General features: G+C 35.5%; 4 protein-coding genes across 5 annotated transcripts; 3 read left to right on the top strand and 1 right to left on the bottom strand.

Moving 5' to 3' along the window:
• The first annotated feature begins 1,292 nt into the window (after positions 1-1,292).
• LOC117791405 (elongation of very long chain fatty acids protein F-like) lies at positions 1,293-2,199 on the top strand. The gene is made up of 2 exons (XM_034631144.1): positions 1,293-1,545; positions 1,614-2,199. The coding sequence occupies exons 1-2, from the start codon at positions 1,330-1,332 to the stop codon at positions 2,190-2,192; spliced, it is 795 nt and encodes a 264-aa protein (XP_034487035.1). The 5' UTR covers positions 1,293-1,329; the 3' UTR covers positions 2,193-2,199.
• Positions 2,200-11,095: 8,896 nt separating this feature from the next.
• Positions 11,096-11,615, top strand: LOC117791044. The gene is made up of 2 exons (XM_034630672.1): positions 11,096-11,103; positions 11,159-11,615. Exons 1-2 carry the CDS (start codon positions 11,101-11,103, stop codon positions 11,558-11,560), a joined length of 405 nt encoding a protein of 134 aa, XP_034486563.1. The 5' UTR covers positions 11,096-11,100; the 3' UTR covers positions 11,561-11,615.
• Positions 11,570-12,113, bottom strand: LOC117791043 (antennal-specific protein OS-C). 2 transcript variants are annotated; one of them, XM_034630670.1, is made up of 2 exons: positions 12,017-12,113; positions 11,570-11,953 (listed from the first exon to the last, which is right to left on the bottom strand). In XM_034630670.1, exons 1-2 carry the CDS (start codon positions 12,101-12,103, stop codon positions 11,618-11,620), a joined length of 423 nt encoding a protein of 140 aa, XP_034486561.1. In that variant the 5' UTR covers positions 12,104-12,113; the 3' UTR covers positions 11,570-11,617. The 2 variants fall into 2 exon arrangements, with proteins under 2 accessions (XP_034486561.1, XP_034486560.1); XM_034630669.1 differs by having other exon boundaries at positions 11,570-11,959.
• Positions 12,114-13,862: 1,749 nt separating this feature from the next.
• LOC117790278 lies at positions 13,863-16,943 on the top strand. Its single transcript, XM_034629672.1, has 4 exons — positions 13,863-13,992; positions 14,864-15,048; positions 15,117-16,384; positions 16,557-16,943. Exons 2-4 carry the CDS (start codon positions 14,878-14,880, stop codon positions 16,795-16,797), a joined length of 1,680 nt encoding a protein of 559 aa, XP_034485563.1. The 5' UTR covers positions 13,863-13,992; positions 14,864-14,877; the 3' UTR covers positions 16,798-16,943.
• The last annotated feature ends 9,534 nt before the right edge of the window (positions 16,944-26,477 follow it).

Genomic DNA, 26,477 nt, shown 5'->3' on the forward strand with positions numbered 1-26,477 from the left:
GGTACATTATATTTATTTTCATAGCTATGGACATTACACGGCGGACGACAGTTCACGCTAGTATATATCACTGCGGACTGCAGTCCGCACTAGTGACGAAAGCAGCACGAAGGGGACTAGCAGTATATACAGCTAATTTTGAAAATTTGCTACGACTGTCTGATCAGATTGAGCTATATACCAATCGAAAGGTTTAGTCCTAACTTACAAAATGGCATACTAAAACTTTTTCTAATTCACCTGAGTCATGAGATAAGAGTGTGAAAGTTGGAGTGGCAAAAATTAAATGATTGCAGCTAATGGGGCCGTTGGAGCATTTTAAAAATTTTATTTATAAAAATTCTAATCAAAAATACGCGTCGAGTAATACCTCGATCACCCAAATCTGACAAGTAGTTCAAAAGATAATTAAATTTGAAAATTTTAGTGGACTTCTCAAAATGAAATGAAAAGTGAGTTTGTTTGTCAGCTTGTGTGTTTGTTTGTTTGTATTACAGCGCTAAAAAAAAGCTTGGATCTAATGATGGGGATTTATTTCCCTTCAAAAATCTAGAAATGTTTGTTCTACGAAAGTGCAGAATGCCAATTTTCGTGTTTATTTTGTATTAACTTATATTTTTATTTAAAATAAAATATTAAACTTTACTTTGTTCGTCACAAAATTGGATATCAGGAATTTTGGGGCTAGAATATGCTTTCGTCACTAGACATTTACCACGTGTAGAGGTTTTCTTTGTGTGATTATATGTTAGTCGTTTATATCTATAGAGAGACGGCTGAGTTATTAGCATACGAACTAGCCTACTATGCACGTCTGATTTCAAGTAAAGGTTGATTTTCGACCGATTGATCCCATGGCAGCTATATGTTATAGTGGTCAGGAATCTACATACCAACTTTAAATTCTCTGAGATCGACGCTTTCTAGCAGACGGACTAATGGACAGACGGACAGGGCTAAGTCGACTCGGCTATTGATACTGATCAAGAATATATATTCTTTAGGGGGACAAACACATAATACCCTTTTTCGCTCATTTTAATGGGCACAGTTTATAAATAAAGAAACGGAAACAATACTATGAAATAATGCGGAGCTGGAAAAACTGTTATTGCTCTGAAATGAATTGAAAATTATACAGAAGGTGCTTTCGGTGCCCTAATGCCTACACGAAATACATCAAGGTGTCACTGAATATATCCATTGAATTAGTCCCGTGACAGAATGTTATAAAATGAACATACAAATAAGCCACTTGGCCAGTCGAAACACAACTCTTAAATCGGACACAATAAATCGCAAAGAGAACAAATACAAGTCTAACTCGATATGTTTGAGATTTTATATAGACCGCATGCAGATCCCGTCAAGTTTCCCTTGACCGATGGTTGGACGCCCATGATTCTCATCATCGGTTTCTATTTGTTTATTGTGCTAAAGCTTGGACGAGATATCATGGCGCATCGGCAACCTTACGATCTCAAAAAAGTACTCAAAGTATACAATCTTGCTCAGATCCTGTACAATTCTAGTGTTTTCATATTGGTAAGTTGTAAATACATTATTTAATACTAACTTCAATGGCTAAGCCAGATATTATCTATACTCCACAGATAACGTACATTATTTTTGGGAAAAGACCCTACAATTTGAATTGTCTTATAACATTGCCACTTGATCATCCGCTGAAGATGACGGAACGCCTGGTTGCTTATTCATATTATATCAACAAAATCATGGACCTATTGGACACCGTTTTCATAGTTCTGCGAAGGAGCTTTAGGCAAATCTCGGCGTTACATCTTATTCATCATGTGTACATGGTTGTTGGATCTTACGTTATGATACGATACACTGGTTATGGTGGTCAAGTGTTGATAACGGGATATCTTAACGTATTCGTGCACTCTGTGATGTATGGATATTACTACCTCTCATCGCAGTACCCGCTTATAAAGCAAAGTCTATGGTGGAAGAAATACATTACTATTCTACAGATGGTTCAGTTCCTGCTCATCTTTGCGCACAATGCTTGGACCTATATGCAACCTAACTGTGGTGTCTCACCTTACGTTATATTTCTGATATTCTTCATGTCATCGTTCATGTTCGTGATGTTTACCAACTTCTATATACAATCCTATATACGACCAAAAAAGAAAACGACCAAAGAAGATACAAAGCTGAATTAAAATTTAATAGTACAAATTTAAATAAACATTTATTATGTTATGAATAAAATGTTATCAGATGGAATTTATCTACTCTTCAGATATTAGATTAACATGTTACCTCTCAAAGTCAAGTGCTTCAGTAATGTTCCCTCATATTCTTGTAATATTCAAATATTCTATGTATAGAAACTCCACATTGTTCAATGTACATGACCTTTAATGAGCCAAAGAAAAGTGTTTCCTGATAAAAATGCAAAATGTAGCAATTAAGCAAAATGCATGCAAATGACAAAGGCAAAAGTACATGTAAAAAGTGGAAAACAAATGAAAAGAAAATATAAAAAGAAGCTGCTTAAGACTCCTCAAATGCAAACAACAACCCATGCGTCGTCGGGGACACTTAAAAGATGAAACATAAAACGAAGCCCCAGAAGCCCATAAAAAACCACATTGTGCCAAGACGCACTTAAAAATCCACCAACCGTCAGCCACCTCCCAAAAACATGATCATATGGGGGACAAAAGTCTTCTCTTCAGTCTCGTCGGTCTACGCGAAATCCCATAAAAAATTGCAACATAAAAATTAAACCACTAAACGCAACAAAAATTGCTGGGCTTTGGGGCGCTGATAATGTGCACAGTTTGGTTCACTTCTCTTTTTGAAGTACCCTTTTACACGCGAGTACTTATGATTTTATTAACGATTATGTAACACACATACTGCTATGAGTAGTATGTACTAAGATTATTTAATTTAATTTCTAGCATAATATTAAGACACACTCATAGCTTAATCATTAATATGCTAGTAAATATTGGTTTGCTTTTATTCTCATCTTTTTTCATTCTACATTCATACAAATTTTAAACATAAGATCGGTTTAGTTTCAGTCTGTGAGAGTATTTAAGCTTCGGTTCTTTAAAAGTTTATTTTCCTGTATTTTAATGACTTTGACTTTGGAGTTTCATGCTTTGACTTGCGCTTTGTGCGTTTGTGTGTGTGAGTGTGTTTTTTTTTAAAGTGCAGCAGTTCATAAAGCGACCCCCAGTTAGTTGTTTTAAGTCGCCCTCACGTTCGCGCTCCCAGGGGCAGCTGCTGTTGGAATTGGCATGAGTGGAGAGAGGAGAGAAGAGTAGAGAGGGGAGTTACCGCTTAGTCGTAATAATATTCAATAATAATACATGCGCACATTTCAAATATCGCATAAAAAGCACTTGCTCAACATTTCAGACATGCCTCGACTGCGCCTTTAGAATTTAATGTGCTTATAATGCCGCCTGCTGGCTCTTGAGTCCAATTTCGAGCCCAAAACCCAATTTCAAACCCAATCCCAATCGCAATCTTCAATCCAATTCGAATTCGCATTCGACTCGTCGCACACACGTTCACGTAATTGTCAGGGCAACCCTCGTCGAAATTTCTGAATGTTTAACGGCAAATGATGTCAATTCCGATGCGAGGCATCCCCGAAGGATGTACGAAATATAATTCAGCTCACTTTTCCTATTCCATATCCATTTTCCGTCGAAAATTGATCTTAATTGGTGCGTGAAGTGTGTGCATACTGAGAGGATTTCATCGCTGCCAGGAAACAACTATTGACAAAGTTAATGTCCTCTTACACTCCCTCTTAGAAGAATTGTTAAGAACTTGTCAGTTACCATGTCAGACGTCTACCCATGCCAAGATGGCCCCAATATAATTGGCCAAGAAGCAGAAGGAAAACGTTAACAATCAAATGAGACAGCCACTCACATACGAGGGGGGCCTAATTAAAAATCAAGATAAAAGTCTTTAAAATTCTGGCAACTCTGTTTACAGCTCTTTGTACATTTTCATATATGGGCAATTCCACAGAATGGTCATCTAAAATATATATTTTAAACTTTTTTTATTATATAGATATATCCAAATTTTATTAAATTAAGGACTACACGTTGTTTCTTAGATGCATTGACGAGAATTCAAGCTCTAAAGTTGATGGTCGTGTTTAGTTCAGCTTTGTCCATTTCTAAGAGCACCTTCTCCTTTAATTTAACTTTTCTAAGAGGTTTAATGTAAATGAAGTGTTATCTCAAAAAACTGTGTTCATGCATAAACTAACGGAAAAAATGCTAAACGGGAAAAGAAATATCAATCAACGCTAAAATATCATTTGTTTTTGTTGATATTTCTATTTCATCGAAAAGCTTTAAAGCTCATTACATCTTTGCTGATGATCAGAGTTTAGTATGACAAAGTAAATATAATAAGCTATTGTGTCATAGAATAGATAATTAATTTTATATTTCCATAGAAAAGTCCATCGAGGCTAAAATATTAAAATTGATCAAATATTCGAATCTCTCAATATTTTTTTCAAAAAACATATTCAAGTTTCTAATTTATAAATTATATAAATATGTATTTTAAATTCATGGTTTACTTTAATTTTGGCCATTTTCTAAAAAAATTGACTTCCAAAATGGAGTGTATGTATTCTAATGATTTTTGAATGACATCTGTTTTTCAGCATCAAAAAGTTATCGAAAATGAAAGAAAACCCATTAATTTTGATATACAAGTTTGTTTATTACTAAAAAGAATGAAAATATATATTTATTTATGCATACACTAATTCTCTATAAAATGCTTGGGAAATTTATGTAACGTAACGTCATATATATAACGTGTCATACTAAGGCTAATTTTTAAACTAATTAAAATTAATTTTGAAGAGTTTTTTAAATTCAAAAGCCTGGAAAATTAACTTACATTCTTTATAATTATATTTTAAAAGTTATTTTCAAAAAGTCTTGCCCATGTCGCAGAGTTTTGCTTTTTTTAATCCCAACTCAAACTCAGCGTCTATTTTTGTGACGTAACATCATCGCATATTTTTGGCAATATCTTTTAATCGGACAGGTGGATTGTTTTCATCTTTTGTATTAAATTTAGTCCAACTGAATTGATACTCAGATATATAGGCACTTTTTAAAGTTTGTACTTTTTACAATTTTTTTTGTTACGTTTTTCCGTACGAATGTAACGTAACGCCCATATGTAGTTTTCTAGTTATGAAAAACTTGATAACCATCGAATTATTAATAAGCTATGAATCAGCTATAAGTTACAAGTGAACTTTAAACAATTTTTGATATCGGAACTTTTTAATGTTAAACAGAATTCGATATCCGATAATTTTGTAGTTTTGAAACAAGGCTGCAAACCGGTTCTGAGCCGAACCTCGTAGAACCGGTTCTTAAACCGAACCCTTGAAATCATTTACTTTGCGAACCCGAACCTAAACCGAACCGCTTTCTAAAATAAAAGGTTCGGCTCGAAAAAAAAAATAATTACATAGTAACTCTAATAGTTTTTTAATATTACGCAATTATTTGAGACTTCGGATTAAAATAAGTCATATTTAAGTCTTCAAATAAATTAAAATTATTATCAAAATTTAATTTATAGAAAAAAAAATATAATATGTTCGAAATGTAGAGAAAATTGCATAACAAAAAAAATTTTTTGTATGAAATTGAACCAAGGTTCAAACCCAAACCTTGGGTTCAGGGGTATATAAACCAATTGGCGAGCCGAACCGAAGTTTTGCTCAATGGTTCGAACCGCCGAACCGAACCTTTAACAACATTTTAAAGGTTTGCAGCCTTGTTTTGAAATAATATTTATGAAATATATAAATAAAGAAAGGAATCTCACCATAATAAGCAACATTTTTGTTTTTATTTGGATAACCAATTTTGTTGGATTTAAGAAGAAATGCTTAAATTTAATATGTCAGTTTTAAATACTTATTACAAAAACAACCCTCGTTGTCGCAAAATGCTCGGGCAGGCATCCAAACTGATTAGCATAAATTCGTCTATGTCGTTTGCTGGCAACGTTGTCGACTTTGTAGTTGTTCTCGTCGTTGTTGTTGTTGTTGTTGTCGTCTTTTGTCAACGTGTCTTGCATGGCAAGCAAAAAGTTTAGCAGCCAAATGCAGACAAGGCACGGACTAGGATCTTGGGCCTGAGACTCTGAGACTCTGAGACTCGAAGGCTTGGGGGCCTCAACATTTGGCTGGCGCATGGAAACATGTGTCACTGAGGGCTGTCTACTTATTGCACGACTAATGTCAGTTGCACTCGCTATTCTCTATTCGGATCCCTAGCTCTAAGACAGTCCTCGCTTCCCTTGGCAGTCCTCGTAGCCTGGCAGCCTGGCAGCCAACAAAAGGTAACAAACTTCCTGGCACAAAAAGCTTTTTAAACTGCAAAATGCATGCCACGGAATTTCTTTAGGGGTTGCCATTCTAAGGCGTTGCCTGGACAGAAAACCAGAGACCAAGTGTGCAGGAAAAGAAAGGAGGAGAATGGTACTGGAAATTGGAATGTGAATGGAGAATGCAAAATGCAGAATGGGTTGTGGTTTTCCATTCAAGCGCAAATTATTTTCAAGGCGCTGACATCGCTGTGTGAAGGACGAAGTATAAATGCTAAAGGCATTGCTCTGCTTAAGTAGTTTTCATACCCTGTGCTCCGAATAGTTAACAATATGGGTAGCTACAGTTTCGCAAATTTTAAGTAAATTTTAGAACTTCAAAATCATCATTTTTTTTAGTTTTGAACACTAAAGGTTAATCTTTATATTTTATCCTCGATTTCGACCCACTTGCAGGTAGAATTATAAAAAAAGCCGACCAAGCACATAATTATAGTAACTTTTATAAATATTTCAGCCCTTAATCTCTTCCCGTTTTTAGACAATGTTGATTTACTTAGACATCTCCATCGCCAGTCAGGTCCCAGATTTTTAGACTTTGTTTAGACAAACATATAATATTACGTTCATTTTATTTAATCTTCAAATTTTAAGCAATTTTCTGTTTACAGACCTTTTTATAAAATATCTCTTGCTCTAACGTTCTTATCTAAAGCCTATTTACTTATTCAACTGGCATTGTTCTAAGCACTTTTAATGGTCTTTTCATCTGGCAAGCTTCCCTGTTACTCTCTTTCTTTCTCCATCTTTCTTCTTACCCTTTCATTATAATTTTTGTTAAAACTTTGCACAATCTAACACCAGACCCAATTTCTGCATGCTTCCGCTTCATTATCTCAGACATTGCATCAATTTTTCATAGACAACTAACGACTGGACATCTTTTTAGGACTGGAGGCAATTAAATTATCGCCATTTCTTTTAGATTGTTGGTCTTCTTGTTGACTAACGAGTGAATGAAGGATGAATACCGAGAGTTCAGTAACTCGCTTTGCTCAGCAAATGACTCTAATCATATTTTAGTGGGTTCCAACTAATTGTGGACGCGGTTGTTGCCGGCACATAAGGTTGACAGACGAGCAAACAAACCCGAGCACTAAAAACGGGAGAGCAATTTACACCTTGACTGTGTAAAACTCACAAGACATTGTAAAATTCAAATCAAGCATGTCATCAACGACTTTAAAATACTCTGATAATTTTTGTTAAATATTATATTTATAAATAGACCTAAATCTTTATCATAAGCCGAAAATTAAATAGCTTTACGCTTAAATTCAGTCAAGAGCTCTTATAAAAAAATATTAAAATAAAATATATTCGATTAGGACAAAAGGGAATCTACACACGCTTTAATGCATTATTTAAAACTTCAATAAAAAATGCATTATATAATAAATTAGAACTCAATTCACATTTTTAATTCTTAAAAAAATGCCAACTTTTGTTATTAAAACAACTTTATTGTCTTATATCGTGACTTAAATTCAGAAATGAAATTTAATAAGGGGAAGCAAATTTACTTTTGGAACTATCTTAAGACTATAACGATGATATAAAATATTGATATAATGCTGTTTGTATTTTTACGAAATTAATCGGAACTAAGAATGTTTAAGACAGGACGATAATTAAAGATGGAATGTCACATGTTCAGCTACAATATAAATGCAGCTTTTATTTAAAGAGTACTAAGTCATAAGAAGCGTAGATCGGACACTAAAGACGTGTTAATGAAGCAGACATGCAGGCCAGAACTTGAGCCAAGTCGTCGGTTTCCTCTCAGTCTCAGTTGAGTCTCATTCTTGGTTTGGTCTTGGTCTTCATCGCAGTTGTTGTTGTAGTTGCTGAATGAATTTGTACAACTTGCAAATCATGTTGACTGACAATCCAGCGCGGGAATAACGTCTGTTTGCAGTTGAAAGTGGGACTGCGATAGAGATTGGAACTGAGACTGAGACAGAGACAGGGCGAAACTTTTAAAGTGTTGAACGTGGCGTACAAACAGAAGAACATATTGTGCCATACATATTATGAAAATGTGTGTCTGAGGCCCATAAAGGGGAAACAGTGTCAGGGCTAGGGAATAAAGGGGATAAACGGGACGAGAGGGGAGAGAGTTAGCAGTTGGCTGGCTGCCTGGTTGGCTGTTCTACTAAATCAACATCATTAAGTTTTCTGTTTATAAAGAAAACACTCGAGCATCGGTGCAAAGTCTTCTTATGTATTTTGTATGTTTTTTTTTTTTTTTTTTCAATTTTATTATTTCTCTTTTCATGTTGTTCACTTGTTCAGTTGGTTCAGCTTATTTCATTGTATTTACAGAAACCGATGATGCGAGCCAGTGTTATTTTGGGTTGCTTCAATGCAAGCCAAGGAAGTTATTTCTGTTAGCACTCGAAAAAGCGATACTGAACACAAATTAGTAGTTAACTGAACTGAACTGAACTCAGCTGAAGTTTCTTACATATTTGCTTAGCCATTTTGACCAAAACTCAGAAAACTGCATTCATAAGTTAGTTCACTTAGGTGAGAAACCAAAGGAAGGCAATGAGGCAAGTGCATTGCCAAGTTGAGTCAAGACATCCATTATGTATGTCGAACGACGGGCCAAACAAAATGTGAAAGAAAGAAAGAAAGAAAATAAACAACAAAGTCACGAAATTGTTTATACAATAAATAAAGAGCCGTCTGTGCGCTCAACGAACAGCAAAAGTATCTTAAAGATACAAACAAGATTTCAGCATGATGCACGCATGCCGAACATGCCTTGACTCTGGTCGGTTGCCTTGCACTTGGCACTTGGTACTGGACAGGACAGGATGTGTGGATGCTCCTAACGCACACACACACACACAGAGAGAGAGACACACACACAGAGACACATCAAAATGGATAGATACTCGTAATGCTCAAGCATGCAGCTCAAATTACAAGCGGGCAAATGTTTAAATACTTGAGTGCTCAGCCCAAGCATCCGAGCATATTAACTTTTGCTTTACTTTACTTTGCTTTTGTCAACACAACAATTCACTTAGACACAGTTGCCGACAGTTGCAGTTGCAGTTGCAATTCAGTCAGTTGCCAGTTGTCAGTTGTTAGTTTGGTTGCTGCCGCAGCAGCTGAGAACTTACATATTGGACATGAAACATCATCCCACGTTTTTTTTTAGTTCGGCGCCGTCGAACCAATGTGACATTGTCTGCAAGAACTGGGGACATGTTATGCCGTCAGCTTACCAAGAGCTGACAATCATACATAATAATAGAATGTACTTATTAATCGGCAGAAAAATTCACTTAAATGAGATAGAGTCTTAGTCAAGTCATTTCAAAAATTCAACTATCAAAATCCATTTATAAGTGGATATCACAGGAGATAAAAAAACAGCTTGTATCTAAAAGATACTTTTCAAATATCGAGCAAAATACAATCTGTATTTTACAAAATAACTACAAATGTAAATGTAATGTGCAGATTTTCAGCCAAATATAAGATAATAAAAATAATAGAAGCTGTATTGTCATACCTTAAAAGATAAACATTTATTGCACCGTTCATTTGCAAAGCCCCAATTTTAATACGATACCTCCCCACCACAAATAAATTAAGTTTCTTCTTTAAACAAATAAACTGTTGAAAACGAAAACCAATTCCACTTTTTCGATGCATACTTTTAGGCATACGAAAAAGTGTCATTGCTGTCTGAAATTCTGTTATACAGTTAGTTAATTTAACTAATTAAAACCCTGAATAACAAGTGAAAATTTTCAGAAAACTTGAACTTAACTAGCAAGCTCAAGTATTTCTTGTACAAAGTTAGACCATTTCATATTTCATACTGCAAAAGATAAGCACTATAATATTTCAAGAATTTAATTAAATTTCCCAAAACGCATGCTGCGGCGAAAAAAAAAAGTGAAAATGCTTGACTTATAACTACCCAGCTTAAGTAAAGTATTCTTTAATTAACATATTAGAGAACTAAAATAGATATATTACCAAAATTATCAAAATGCATTTCATATGTTATTACAAACATTTATTCATGTATGATATAATTAAATTTATTTACAATCAGGTGTGTTCCAGAAATCTCTAGAGGTTTTGAATAGAAATGTTTTTGAAAACAACCGTTCGAAATGTTGGTGTTACTAAAATGTCAGAGATTTAATCTTTTCGAACAATTTATTTTTGTATCTTAAATCAATTTTAAAGATATTTTAGTTAAATTTAAGAAATATTTGATTTTGTCAAATCTCTCAAAATTCTTTAAGACATTTAAAAGCAATGTTTTGTTTTTTTTTGGTACACCAACAATAGCTTTTGGGTTACTTTAGCGCTAATATACAATTATAGAACACACCTGAATAAACTTTTAAAATTAATTAATATGCATTTTTCAATTGAAATGCATTTACATAACATATGTGTATTTATTTCCCTGAGATAAATCAACGTAAATATATATTAAAGAATGTTTTTAAATACTTGACGAGGAATTTCACAAGTTTATTATACCCAATTTTCAAATGCACTGGGTATATAAATTAGCTCGACTAATAGCTACAAAATTGAATTTGATAGGGTTAAAAGACTTTCGCGTATATTATTAGAATTTCAGTACTAACTTTAAGTCGTGCTCGATTCTTTACACAGATGGTAAGATCATATTACATACATCAGGAAATTATTTTAACATTTCAATAATTGACAGCGTGCTATAAAAGTTATAGTGCTGAGCTTGTTGCTGCTGCAGGTGGACGGAAACGATAAAGCCAATTCAACACATACAACTCTAAACTCTCCAAAAAATGACACACAAAATATTGTCAAATTTGCTTTTCACGATCACTGCGATGAGATTTACAAAGCGGAAAACTTGGCTGCTTACATTATTGAGGCCGTAATGGATAAATTAATGTTACGTCTAAAAACGGCTTGCGGGATTGAGGAAATTTTTCCCCTTGTGCCCAACATCGTGGCGGGAAATTTGTGGTGCAATGGCAATTTTCCGACAACCACAGATGTTCTCTTGAACTACATTTTTTACGACGTCGATCGTGATTGTCAAAAGATACCAGGATTTTATGGTGTATATATCAAATTGGAAAATTAATTAAAAGTATTCTTCTTTGAAGAATGGTCGATTAAAGCATGTATTTATGTTGAAACATTAAACTACCTTCGACTGTAGCTCATCGGAGTAGAGTTCCAGGCTGCGCTTTGCATTCTTCAGCAGTTGCAAGTCCCTGGTGAATCGGTCCCCAGTTGGATCTCCGACTGGCAGCACAGCCTCCAGCAGAATGGGAACGATCTGTTCACCCACCGACTGGAAGAGTTGGGCTATCTTAATAATTGTCGCCGGATCGGGCAGACCAGGAATGCTAGCACGCCCTCCAATGGAATTATTGGTGCTGGTGTCCCGACGGCGTCGTCGTCTCTCATCCGAATCCTCAACAGTTTCCTCCGAGGATGAATCATCATCATCGCCATCTCCATCGCCATCGCCATCGCCCTGCAAATGTATCACCGCATTCTAGTTCTCTTGCTATTTTAGATAGGATGAGTTTACCTTTGGCCTTCCCTCACACTCAATGCACAGCTGCAGCAGCAGGATGAGGACTGAGAACAGCAACAGACGTCCCACGTGGAAAGCCATCGCTTGAATTGATCCGATCATTTTGGTTCTGAATGCCATATTTATAGGCCGTAAGCTGGGCCATTGTTTTAATAGGTCTAATCTTTAAATCGGCTTTGCATGTCACATAATGAAATCAAATTGATCAATTTAGCTGGCATTAATTTGAAGTTCGAGTCACGTTAAACGCAACTTTTGACCATGCTCGAAAGGTTAAAAAGAGCTGCGAACTTGAAAGTTGCCGTCAACTTGCCAAACTCTTCAAATGGCTTTGTTGTCTTATTTTTGGTCATGGAATGCGCCGACGAGTGCACTTTTTTGTCCACAGCTCAAAACACAGCCCCACCCAATCCAACCGAACTCTGAGCAAACCAGACCAGACCAGACCAGCCCAAAGAAGCTTGGCAACTTGCCGAGTCTCACATTCTCAGGTAAGACGAGGAGGCTTAGTCGGACCCGCTTTTGGACCAGGTAGTTTCAGGCAGCCAACCGCTGCAGGCACATAAATTGTAATTTAAGAGCGCACACAGAGCGTTGTGTTCACTTCTCCCAGTGGATGGTGGGTACGCTATTATTAAATCAAATGCATTAAATCAACAACAGCAACGCAACAAGAACAACGTTGATGAAAGAGCTCCAATCTCAGAGCTCCCAATTTCAATCGCACTTTGTTGCAGTTTCAGTTTGGCTTCAGATCCGCATTCGGGCAGTCAGTGATCGGAAAGAAACGCGAAAAAAGTGACAATTTGGAAAGTGAGTGAAATTCGCATAACAGTGCAGATCGATTGGATAGAAAACAAAGGAAACTGAAAAATTTATTCAGACACTGTTCATATATATAATCATATCAAATAAGTATTGTCAAATACAAAGTAACAAGGACATCAAGGAAATCAGCGTAAACTTTCTAAGGTGTGAAGCCTTTGACTTAATTAATTCACTTTCCTTTCAGCTAAACACCTCGTTAAACAAGTTTAAAGGAAAACTAATATACAATGAATTTGTTGTCACGGCTTAAGCGAATCAGCGCTGGTAATAAGGTGAGTTTAATCATAATTTTCATAAATAAATGTTTTGTTTCAATTTTGTAAATTTAAATTAGCCGCGTACTTTGGCGCTGCCACCTTTTTTGACCATTCATTTTTCATATAATGAAAAGAGCAGCTAACAGAATCGCTCCTCACTTAACGAAAACTATAGATTACTTTGCTTTAGCTTTTCACAATAATAATGAAAATGTATTATTACAGAGCTCGGTTACGCTTCCAGTAACAGTTTCAGGTAAGTGACCACTATATTTAAATTTAAATTTTCTTTGAAATTAAATTTAGCTACATATAACATTATGTTATAAATTTTATACAATTAAATCAAAAGTTTTCTTGTTAAAAACAGTCCAAAATATGTTAATGCCCAAATTATGTTAAATCACAGATAATATTAACATGGTCGCGTTGAGTTAACATAATCTTAACATTTTATTGCTTGGCGCGTAGTGGCAGCCACATCGCTTTCTGCCACAGGGCTGCCACACGTTTTAAATAACAAATCTGCCTGTCGGATCAACAGATGTTTTAAATTTTGTTATTTGTTTTTCAATAATTTGGCAATAAATGATCAATTTATTGAAAATTCTTAATTCGATATTAGAAATAAAAAGGTCGAATTTTTTTGAAAACGAGTTGACAGCTCTGCTACCTTTTTAGCCATTTTGCATCGTAATTTCAGCTATTTTTCAAATGCTCTCCAACCAGAAACAGCTATTTTTCCGATAAGTTGGCAGTACTGTTCGCCGTTTATAATTTTCTAATACAATTTTTTCGCAGTACCACCGCAGAACGATAAGGAGGTAGACACTCCGGAGGTTTATAAGGTTATAGCGGAAGATAAACTGCCCACAAATAGCAAAGGTATGTATACTTTTTTTTCAAGCTCAAATTACACTATATCAATTGGCTGATGTAAGAATTGCAATATATTTGAGTAAACATATTTAAGCTTGAGGGTGTGGCATATTAAGTTGCTTATCAGGAAGTATCTGAGATAAAGAAAATGTGTTGCATGCATATTGATTTTCTGTAAGCTTACGTGAAAACAAACCAAGAACAGTTCAAGCGTGGCAACTAATGACGTCATCAGCATTGCATAGATACATAGATACATATGTAGATACAGAGAAAAGAGAATTTAGCACAGCATAAAGATTATTTATAGATATTCATTATGTCGATTGGTGTATACGTTCTATATTTATTCTAAAAATCACGTGCATTTGTGCAAATTATTCTATTAAGTTGCAGCTCAACAAGTTCTAACCTCAAATTGTACTCAAAGTACGAGTGAAAGTCACGCTCAGTTCACAAAAGAGAACATACATTCATGCAGTACATAATTTAGGTACATAAATATGTCCATGCACAGTGCGTCGAGAAATTGTTTGGACAAATAGAAAAATTCACACTATTTATTTAGCAAGACTTTCGATTTCTTGTATGCTTATAGGTACAACAAATATTGAGATTAATTGAATTAAAATATATTTTAAATTATCATTTGTCAAAATATTTAATTTGCAGGACTGTTGATTTGCTCGGTTATTATAGTTAAAAAATATATTGAGATTAACTTAACTATATTTTTAAAATTATTATTTTGTCAAAATAATTCGTTGAATAACTGTATGTATGTATATGCACACAAGTATTTACTTAATGAAAGTACATTATTAAGCTCAATTGATGCTGATTAAATACAATTTCTGTTATACGCTTTAATCGACAGCTTTATCAGAGGAAATGGTGAAGGAAGAGAACTTTGTGCCCGATGGAGCCGATGAAGAAATGCTCGGCGCTGGAACAGGCGATGAGAAGTTAACGGAACGTCGCGATGAGGTCAAATTCATTAAGGGCGATCATCAGAACGGCGATGCCAAGATTGACATTGGCAACCTCAACGGAGGCAAGCCGGTAAGGAAACTCTCTCTTTCTCTCCCTCTCTTCAAATGTATCTACAACTAAAAGTAAATGTATTTCAGGAATTCACTGGCATGAGCAAGGAGGAACTCTTGAAATATGCCAATGATCCGTTCTGGGTTCGCTTGCGTTGGATCTTCTTCGTGGGCTTCTGGGCCATTTGGGTGGCCATGTTGGTCGGCGCCATTCTCATCATTATTGGCGCTCCCAAATGTGCTGCTCCACAGCCGTTGGCTTGGTATAAGCGTGGCCTGCATGCCAAATTCGGCAACGTAGATGCCGCCAAGTCGGAGGATGTTAAATCCGCCCAGAAGATATACGCATCTGGTGTTATTTACGAACTGCCTGCAATCCTAACGTACGAGGTGAAGAAACCGGATGTGGAGGCACAGATCAAGCGGCTTGTGGATCTCTACAAGTCCAGCGAGATGAATGTCATCCTCGATCTGACGCCCAACTATGTGAGCAAGGACTCGCAGCTGTTCAAGGATGCTTTGGTAAACGAGGAGAAGCGTGCTGCATTTGTCTGGGTGAGCCAGAGCAGCGAGCCAACCAACTGGAAAAAGGTTGGCGGCAACACCAGCGCTTGGGAGCAACTGGAGGGCAGCTATGTGCTCTCACAGTTCGAGGCTGGCCACTATGACTTAAAGATGAACTCTACGCTGGTACGAGAGGAGCTTGGCAGCGTGCTGAAGCATCTGATTGGTCTGGGCGTCCTTGGATTCCGGCTGAAGAACACCAAGTTCTTCCTGGTGAACAATAAACTTGAAGATGAGGAAGTCGCGCATACACTCAGGGATCCGAATATGATAGACTACGGCTTCTACACACATACGCAGTCCACCTTCCAGGACGGATTAGGCGATGTGCTCTACGACTATTTGGGCTTTGTGAAGAATGCTTCGGCGAATGCCTTCCTTTCGGTGGCTGAGGACATGATTCGCCCCGAAGCCTATGTGCTGAGCAATTCGGGTGGTTCCTTTGGAGTCGATCTACCCATGTATGGTGATTTCATAAAGACCATCGGCTCCTCCAAGTCGGACAAGAAGTTGGCACAGCAGTTGCAACAAACGTTCCTAGACACAGGCAATGCCAGTTGGCTGCAATGGAACTTTGGCGACGTGTACGTGGACACAGGCAAGCATCCCTCAGCCTTGGCCCTGTTCATGTCTCTATTGCCCGGAGTCCCTGTCGTCCCAGTGGACTCCATTGAGTACACAAATGTCAATCAGGATACCTACAGCCAAATCCAGGAGATGCGTTTATCGCCCTCCTACATGCACGGCGAGTTAAAGGTCCTAGAGTCCAACAATCTCACCGCTTACTCCAGGTAAGCACATCACATTTACTTGATCATAATTCTAATCTCTAATCATCTGTTTCCCTTTCAATGCTACCAATTGAAGGCAAAGGTATCAATTAACACTAGAAACATTCATTTTCAATTTAAAATAAGCTTTTGTCTATCTCAATTGCTAATAATATTTCTTGTGATCTTACAGAATCAAGTCTGGCAGTCCTGGATACTTTGTCATCTTCAATCCCACCGATTTGCCGCAGCCATGCAACTTTACTGCTGACCACAAGCTGCCTGAGAAGATGACCGTTTCCTACTTCAGTGAGAACTTTAACAACAATGCCACTACTAACTTGGCCCATTCGACAAAGGTGAATCTCAACGAGTTGAAGGTCTCAGCGTACTCGACCATAGTGCTGACCTATGTCCCGGTGAAGACCGAGTAAAAGCTCAGAAACATAACAATAATCAGCAAAATATATATAAACATTATAATGCTTAATACTGTATTGAACTGCATTCCAACCGTTGAGATTAAAAGTCGCTAAACAGAAATACGTTTGCTGACAATAAAAAAAATAACAAAGTCAAACAGAAATGCTTAAAATCTATGAAAAATAAATTTGAAAGTTTGTTAACCGTTTGCATAAATATATAATCAGTGCTTATATTTCAAAAATGATGTTGTAATTTGTACTTTAACAAAAATCTAAACTTTGGAGGCGACAAAGATACAGGAAGATTTTTAATATAGCTGTGACGTCACAATCTACTTTTAAAACCAAACAGACAATACTTTGGTATTTCCTCTGATTTGAACTAGAAATTTTAAAAAGGTTTGATTAAGTTATCATCTTTATTATTTTATTTTCGATTTAAAATTGTGTTCTTAATTATTGTCTTACTGCAAAATTAAATAATTAAATTGCCCGCCAGAATTTAAATTGACAGAATGTGAGTGTCGGTCGATAGACTAGTATTGTTAGTATGCTCTTAACAGTGTTAATCAACGACACATGAATTTTCAAAGATCATTTTGGCGCCACCTCTTGTCTGTATTGCAAAGCATTTATAGTGCCACCTATTGTCTGTTTTGCGAAGCTTGTTTGGCGCCCACTTTTGTCTGTTTTGAGAACGTTTTTTTTGGCGCTCAACTCTGGAATCTTTGACAATTTTCTGCCTTTTCTGTCATTTTACGCGGGATGCTTTTCTATAATTTGAAAATTCAAGAATTTATTAAAAATAGGTTAAACCTTCCTTTTTAAAATTTTATTAATTTTAAAAAGTATTTATTTAAATATAAACGATTATAAAATAGTATCACTCCAATGTGAAATCAATAAAGAGGAAATACTTTTAAATATTTGATTTTTGAAGGAGTGAGAGGTTGTTGATAGTGTTGGGAGATACCCTGCAATCTGTTCTTAGCTAAAATCGAAACAATATTGCTGTACAACAGATAAATTTTGTCATATCTATGCTTTTTGACCTAAATTAACTTTATTATACATTATTCTTTTTTGTATATTTGTAATTAATTTTCCAAGGGAACTTATAATCTAAGAACATATTCTCTCTGAATTTTATATCTAATTTTTATTTTTTTTATTAATATTATTTTATTTATTATACTTCATTTTTTATTACTATTTTCAATTAACAAAAGCTAAGCTTTCACACATTATAATCTGTGTTAATTACCCGCCAAATTACAGTTGTATTGATATACCATATCCCAAAAGTAAGACATCTAATCAGTCAACTCAAAATACGAGCAGATATTTTCAACTGGCTTTGCTTTGTTGAAATATTTTGAACCGCACGAAAGAAATTGCAATGGAGAAAACGCGTATGGCATACGTGAATATAACTTTGAGTTAGTGAGTGTGTGGGTGGTGTATGTATGTGTGTGTGTGTGTGTGTGGGCCAACTTTGAGATCCAAATAGTTAGCATAGCAGCCAAACAAAAGGAGAACGCAACCACAGACAAATAATCAAAATCGACAAAACGAAATGAGGCAAAAACAAAGCGGCCAAAATGTTTTTAGTTTTGCCAATGGCAATTGCAGCCTGGGGAGCATCCTTGCAGAAGGCGGACACAGGGCCAAAAAGGATATGCGCACGTGCTAATGTGATTAGATACACACACTCACACACACACACACACACACACACAGGCACAACACACTCGCATGGTTATGGTTGGCAAGATGTTAAAGGCAACCGCAACATGAAGTGCAGTTGATTGCGGCAAGCCAGAAACAACAACGACAACAACAACCAGATGGAGAAGATGAAAGTTTAGCATTTGTATCTGTGAGATGCAAACTATTGTTGCGCAGGTCATCATCATTATCAACAGCAGCATTGTCATCATCATGGAAAACTTTTGGTCAGCCCGCTGTGCATTTGTATCTGGGAAAATTATCTGTAAGATACAGTTACAGTCGGAGAGACACACGCAACACACCCAACCACTTGCACTTGCAATTGTTTTCGTCGCAACAACTTTTCCATCAGCAAGTCGTCAAGCACAGACCTTCAAACATCCCTTCGCTTCGAAACGGCACGACACGAGCCGCACTAATTTAATTGCAACGTGCAACATGCGGTGACCGTGCCACACCAGCCAGCTTAACCCTTGTAACCTGTTCCTAAAAGTTACATTTAATTTAAATTTGCATTATTATAATATATATTCTTGTCTCCGATCAATAAATTGAATGTTATTATAAACTAGATGTTATTCCTAAATGAGTTTAATTAAATGAATTCATTGAAATTCATTAAAAGTGACAGCTCAATATATTTGTACATATGTCTTTATTTCCTTGTCAGACAGTTGCCATAGACTTTACATTCAATCAAATATTTAATATAAATTAATGTACAAAGCTTTCTGTATATTTGAATATATGCTATGAGTTACAGATTCGTTTTGTGCTGGTTATTTAAAAGGTTGTTAACCATATAATTTTAACTGTTTATCGGATTTCACCATTTGACCATTTTGCCCATTTTTATTATATTTATAAAATGTAAAAAAATATGAATGAAACCAAGGTGAATTAAAGGAGCTTTATTCACCTTGATTTCAATTTTTATTTTTTACTATTTATCTCTGGTTGAAAACAATCACAAGATCTGTTTTACAGATTAATAAATTGAAGGCAGACCTCATATCTGACAGATGATCCTTTCAAAAGCTACAGAGTACTTTCTATATTTTTTATATTTTATTTTATCAATATTTCAGACCCCACAGATAGCTGTCTTCAATAAGGATCGTACATGATATTTCTAATGCGGAAAATAAGCTCTATCTTAAGTCATTAAAAATAATTAGTATACATTAGTTTGTAAGACAGATTCTGATTACTGTGGGGTTAAATATACTTATGTACGTTAAGTGAGGAAAAAGTAAACTCAAGGAATCAGGCAAGGATTAAGCATAATAAGTTGTTTGGCTTGTCGACACCAGCGAAAAAAACAATAACAAGAGGACCGACAACAAAAACATTTCGTTGCTAATTTGTATTGATTTTTTATTTATCGCGTTTCGCATTTGGTTTTTGTGTTGTTCCTGTTTTTTTTTTTGATTTGTTGTTGTTGTTTTTGTTGTTTGTTTGTTTTGAACTTTCCCATGCATAAATTTTGCATATTAATTTGGAGCGACTGTTGGCCAGCTCTCATCGCATTTCGCCAAACCCGATTCCATCTTCCCGCCCCTCTTGTCGCATATCCTTTACTCGTTCTGTCTACTTTATGTGGGTGTCGTACTTATTAGTTGGCCTAAAATACGCCATCAGGCCTTGATTAACATTTTGTGCACACAAATGACGACCAAATGTGTCGGGGTAAATGAGTTGCATCTAATTGAGTGACAAGCAATAACAACAACAGGAAGAACAACAATACACGTCCATTTTCACAAACTGTGCCAATTTGTTTTAAAATGCATCAACCAGGCGCTCAATCAGCTCATACCAAACTTTTGAGACTCCATCCAGTTTTGCACCTTCATCCAGGTCCATCCACAAGCGACTGTTCCCGACTGTTTTTCAATTTGCATGCAGCGTAAATTTCTCGACCATGCTCTAATATTACCCTTGCCCTCCCCGCACCGCCCCGCCCCGCCCCTTCTATGGGCTTGCCACCCTCTCAGTTGGCTGGTTAAAAGGTTTTGTCCTTTGTTGCTTTTTATATGCAGATTGCCTTTTGTATCTGTGAGTTTGCGTGTATCTTGTGTGTATATCTTTTTTATTTTGATTTTTGGATCGTGTGTTTTAAATTACTTAACTACGCAACTTGGCACAGACTGAAGCATTTTTTTTGGCACTCAATTTGTCATTAAGTCCAATTTGTTGGGCTTCTCGAATAACAAAAAAAACTACGACCAATGCGTCCAGTATTACCAAAAATTGGTTTTAAAAAAGGCGATAAATATTTGACGATCATTCAACGCCTTAAAAAGTTGGTAATCAGATCGTTGTGCGTTATTTCTTACTCACGAGCTCACGTTTAATTCACTGTTATTAGGGACTCTGAACTAATCAACTTTAATGTAGAATCCATTATTTGCAAATGATGCAAAATAACTGCCTGCAGATCTGTGAAACAAAGTCTTAACTTCCGTTTCAAAGTACTTCGCAGTAAGTAAGTAATGCTAAGTAAGAATCGGAATAAGTTAAGATATTTATTCATCTTCTGCATGCTAATAAACTTTTATCTCTCTCTCACTCTTCTTATTATTTTTTTCTCTTACTTCATTTTCATCTTCTTCTTGTTATTCATCTTATTCCATGCAATCGAAGTGGGCGTAAAGATATTTTTAAGTCGGGTTCCAAAGTAAAGCGCTCAAGAACTAAACAAATAACTTGTACTAACTGCACATTTGTACAATGCCCATATTAATAGAGGTATATTGATGCACCACTTCTTTCTGCTGCATTTCAAAATACCCTGTAATCAGTTTAAATATGTTCACCTCTTCAACTATGCAACTATGACGTATTCACAAAAACTGTTCTCAGTCAGGTTTCATATTTTGACATAACAAACACAAATGTCGCAGCGTGAGTTTCATATTAATTTCAAACTTAAAATTTATTAACATTTTCATACAATATTGTTGTTCGTGCCGGATAAAAAATTAAAGCAACGTCATTCTTGTGGCAACAGGCAAAAGAAAAGGCAGCCATGGGAAGAAAACGCGATTCCAATATAAGAAATTGTAAAAAACATTTAAAAGAGGCGGACTTTCAATATGCATCCCAAAATGCTTTGGACATAAGGGACGACGACACCTTGAGTGAGAACAGATCCGAGAACAGAACTGAGAACTGATGAATTTATTTATGAAACGCACAAATTCGGAATACGTCACCTTATATAAATATCAAAGAGCCGATAATATTTAATATAACTAAAAAAAAAAGAACTGATAGAGCACCGAAAATATAATATTGCTAAGAAAAATCGCGCTTAAATTGATTTGAGAAAATCTGGGATTACCAAACTTATGACTTCGCATTGGTTTAATTTTATCCCGAAAGACAGTATTTTTTTTTTTGGGTGTAGATATGATAAATCAATCCATACTCTTGCAGTATTCTAGATTCTGTCATGATGATGAAATTAAAGATAATGAAAAATGGCGTTATATATTGATGATGAAATTTAAGATATTGAAAAATGGCGGTAAATTTTAAATAGAAACCTAAAACACAGTATCTTTAATAATTTAAGAAGAACTGAATTATCCATTTTAACTCGGATATTGATAATTAAGATCTGTAAGATACTGTAAGATCCTAACACACATTCACACTAACAACGACAAGATAGCAAAGCCTACCTCTGTTCTTCAAAGTTCTACAGGGTATATTACTCACCTCAGCGGATGCTGCGTCGCTGTCAGCGCTGACTGCGGTGTGGCATCGTCTCCACTGGCGTCTGCGGTTGATAACTCAAATTACTCTGATGGGGAAGGAGGGCACTCAGCAATCAACACTCGGTATTTGTATTTCGCATTCTGCATTCAGGCAACATGCAGCATGCAGCATGCAACGTCGCGTCATCTAAGTTGCAGTGCGGCTGTAAGTGACATTGGCGAAAGCAAAACGTCAATTTGTATAAAAGTGTGAAAATGCCACCGTTTGACTTTTGCGGCGAATATAGTTAAAATACAAGACTATGAAGCGAGGGAAGCAGCTACGAGTTAACCAAACAGAATAAAAGGTTAATCGAAGAGCGAGCATGTGAGAATTCTCATCGCAAATCATAAATAAATATTTACTACTCTTCTTTTTATTTCTCATTCCACAAGTAATTCTTGTGTCTTTTGCCCTTTGTTCTGTTCTCGACCCAAATGGCAAACGAGTTTCGCACCGTGCATCCAAAAGATACTTTTTTTTAAGCAAATTCTTCAAATTTGGAGCAATTTAAGAAGTCTTTCACATTTCCGCAATTTTATTCGTTAATTGAACTAAATGATTTTTTTTTTCAGGTAATTTTTATAAATCTTATAGCTTATAATTTTTAAAAATGATTCCAAACTTGATTACATCTCAGGTTGCAATAATCAGATACTTATTCTGCAAATTTTGGAAGCTTTTAAAATGTGATTGAGGACATCTATCATCCAGAGTCGCCAACAAAAACAACATGCCCCTGGGCAGCTGATCCAACTTATCCAACAACATGCAAAGGCAGTGCTATCACACAAGCTTCCCCAAGTCCATATGTGAGGCGGCAGTTGTTGTTGTGTCGATCGCGGGGAGAGCGACTTTGATCACAGATGCAAACGTCAATGTACGACAACAAAGTTGCTCCACTTAAGTGTTCCTCAGAGCGCAAGAAAGAGCGTTTCATTGCAGACAGAAAGAGAGGCAAAGAGCGCAAAGTAGATAGAGAGTCACAGCAAGATTTGAGCGTTGAGTGTAGCCGGTAAAAGCAATGCTTATAGCATGCGGTACCTGCTCTCTCCATATCTCTCTGTCTCTCTTTTCCATCTCTCTTAACTGCAGCTATATTTTCATCTCTTTTGCGCTCTACATGCAGCAACAGGCTATATGGGTTAGACTTCTGATTTTGTTTTAAACGTTAATATTTTTAGATTATTGAAATAGAATATAAAAATAGCAATTTGTTGCAATTTACTTCAAAAATTGTGATGAAAATAAGATTTTGAAAATTGTCTATAAAAATATAAAAATTGTTTTAATACAAATTTACACATATTGCTTATCTTAAAAGATGCATATTTTTTTAAATAAAATTTAAAATTTTGATAAATAAAAAATAGTAATCAGTGTTAATACAGATGTGTTACGGAAACGCCTTCCCGCCAAGTTTCAACTCAAGAAAATTGTTGTGTCATGGGAATCTAATGTTTTCATTCGCTTGTTCGCAGTTCTATATTCTGTGACTTTCAGATTTTGAACAGGAGATTTGCAAACCAACCCAACCAAATTTTATAAGTATGTTATAATAATATGAGCATAATTATAAAATATATATAGGTAAATAATTCATTTTTCTCTACTTACTATATTTATATAAGTTCAATAAAAGCCGTCACCAAAAAAAAAATCATTTATAATTTAAATTCAAGTTAAAAATTTATATTAAGACTTTTATTATTAAACTTTTTTTATTAAAATTAAAATGAAATTAATACCTTTTATTTTAAGCATATTTGCATAAATAGAACATATTTTAAAATAATATTATTACCTACATAGAATCCATGTTCTATTATTAATATTATTATTTTGTATTCTTATCATATTATTATTATTATTATTAAAGATTCAGTATAAATAAAACGTATCAATTTTTTTTTTGCAGATACTATTTATTTGTTTATTTACTCCCTAGTGCTACAATCACTATGAAGTGAGTGATTGCAGTGCATTCCTCAGTCGGCTTGCCGAAGTCCCCTTTACTTTATTTTCGCGTTGCACTTAACTGCAAATACAGAAAAGCAATGCCGGAGGCAAGTTGGTGTCGGTAGACGACAGTCCGCAGTACCCAGTCGCTATTCGCCCAGTTCGCAGTTGTCAGATGAGACTCGAAAGACCCCGTCGAATTCCAATAAAAGCACATGTTGAGGCAGTCGAATGGTCGGTCGTGGTTTGCGGTATCTGTGCTCAAAGCTTCTACAACCAGTTTGCTCGTAACGATCGTCCTTAACGCTTGTATTGCTCGCTGTTTAGTTTTCTTAGCGGTTGATTTGTTTTCGTACTCGTATTCATAAACGTCGTGATCTATCGACATACAATATTAAGATGGAAGTGCGGTTGAAATTGTTGATGTGATGTTTATGTGATAATGTCCGTGTCTCAATGTCGGAAATCCATTTCATTATCTTTGTGTTTATAAGTAAGTGGATTATTATAATTATCAAGTGATAAACGAATAAAACAAGCAGCAAACTTGTATTCCAAATAGTTGGCAAGCATTTGGAGTTCCACAACAAGATCATTGTGCCCTGAGATCGGCAAACTCATTCCATCTCTCTCTTATTTGGCATGTCAACGATACTCTCTCTCACTCTCTGTGTGTCTCTCGCGCTCTTGTTTATTCTCTTACTTTGCTTTTAGGTTATGCAAGTTAAGAGCGCCTCGAATAAATATTCGATTCATTGAAAGTGCAGCAAACTTCGCGCCACTTCGAAAATTTATGGCCGCTTGCCTGGAGCGATTCTCTCTTCCTCCCTCCTCTTCTCATCCATTGTTTTTGGGTAAGTAAACATTGAGTTATGCTGTAGCTTTTGTCTCTTTTCCCTCCCCCTCCCGCTATCCAAAACCCATGGTTGTAACCTGGTAATTGCCTGTCCAAAAATCTTAGTTGCCACACTCACTGGCAAAAGAGTGACAGTTAAACTCTAGTAATTGCCATTGACTTGGCTTAAAAGAAATGTTCTGTTTAGTAGAGTCTTGAAGTCCGCATTCGAAAGCTGCAAAAAAAGAGACAGGAAATAGTTATGCCAAATAAGTCATATTTTAAATTTACATTTGCATATAACTAAAGTGTAGATTGTGGTCAAACTTCCATTTCGAATGGAATCATGTAACTGAATAAATTATGTTGTGGTCTTAAAGAGAGAGAAGTTAAAATTGTACAAGATACAAGATACTTTATGAAAAGCATTGAGATAAGACGCACTAAAATGCAAACAGGCTTATTCCAACAATGACATAAGCCTAAAAGAAGAATTAATCCAGCATATAACCACAATTACCTGATTGAAGTTAACGAAAAATAAAGAGCTAAAGATCGGGCTTGGTAATATGGATTAGAGTATAGAATGCATAGCTTTAATTCAATCAGTTATTTGGAGCTGTAAACAAAGCTACAGTGGCCACGCCGACTTTGAAATACCCGTGATACAATTTAGATAATAAATAATAAATAAATTTTATCCATTAGGTTGCATCGATTTGTATAGGCCCAAAAAATTTGAAAAATGTTACCCAAATTCGTAATCGATTTTTAATTCTAAGATGTTTTCACAAAAAAAAACAAAGTTCTAAAATCAATTCCTGTTCCCCTCTTTTTGAGTTTAAAATTTTTTGTTTATTTTTTACTTTTCAAAAAAAAAAAAAAAAAAAAAAAAATAATAAAAAATATTATCAGCATATCCTTATTGGTTTTATTCTGAGCCTGACAATATTGGTATCAAAACTCTTGTTAGGAACAGTACTTTTAAAAATCATAAAATGAAAAGACCAATTGTCCTTAAAACATAATTTGTCCATGCAAGGACTAAATACATCAAATTTTTCAACTTCTAAGATCATTGCTGACAGGTTTTTAGGAGGTTTTAAAGTTTTTTAAATTAAAGCAAAACGCTTAGCATTTGTTTATTTACTTACCTCTTTTCAATATACTACTTTTTTTTTAAGCTCAGCTTTTTTAACGGTCGATTTTTGACAGCAGTGCCTAAGATACAACTACAGAGACACTCTTAAATTTTTTCTAATTAATTCTCACTAACCATTCCTAATAAGAATTCATTTTGAGACTATATGTGAAGGTTATAATATAAATATACAGATATTTTCGATTTATACCTTATATTTTTGCTGATGGATCTTCTTTAGACAGCCAATACTAAACT

The sequence above is a fragment of the Drosophila innubila genome (genome assembly GCF_004354385.1).
Source record: "Drosophila innubila isolate TH190305 chromosome 3R unlocalized genomic scaffold, UK_Dinn_1.0 2_E_3R, whole genome shotgun sequence".
NCBI classification, from domain to species: domain Eukaryota; kingdom Metazoa; phylum Arthropoda; class Insecta; order Diptera; family Drosophilidae; genus Drosophila; species Drosophila innubila.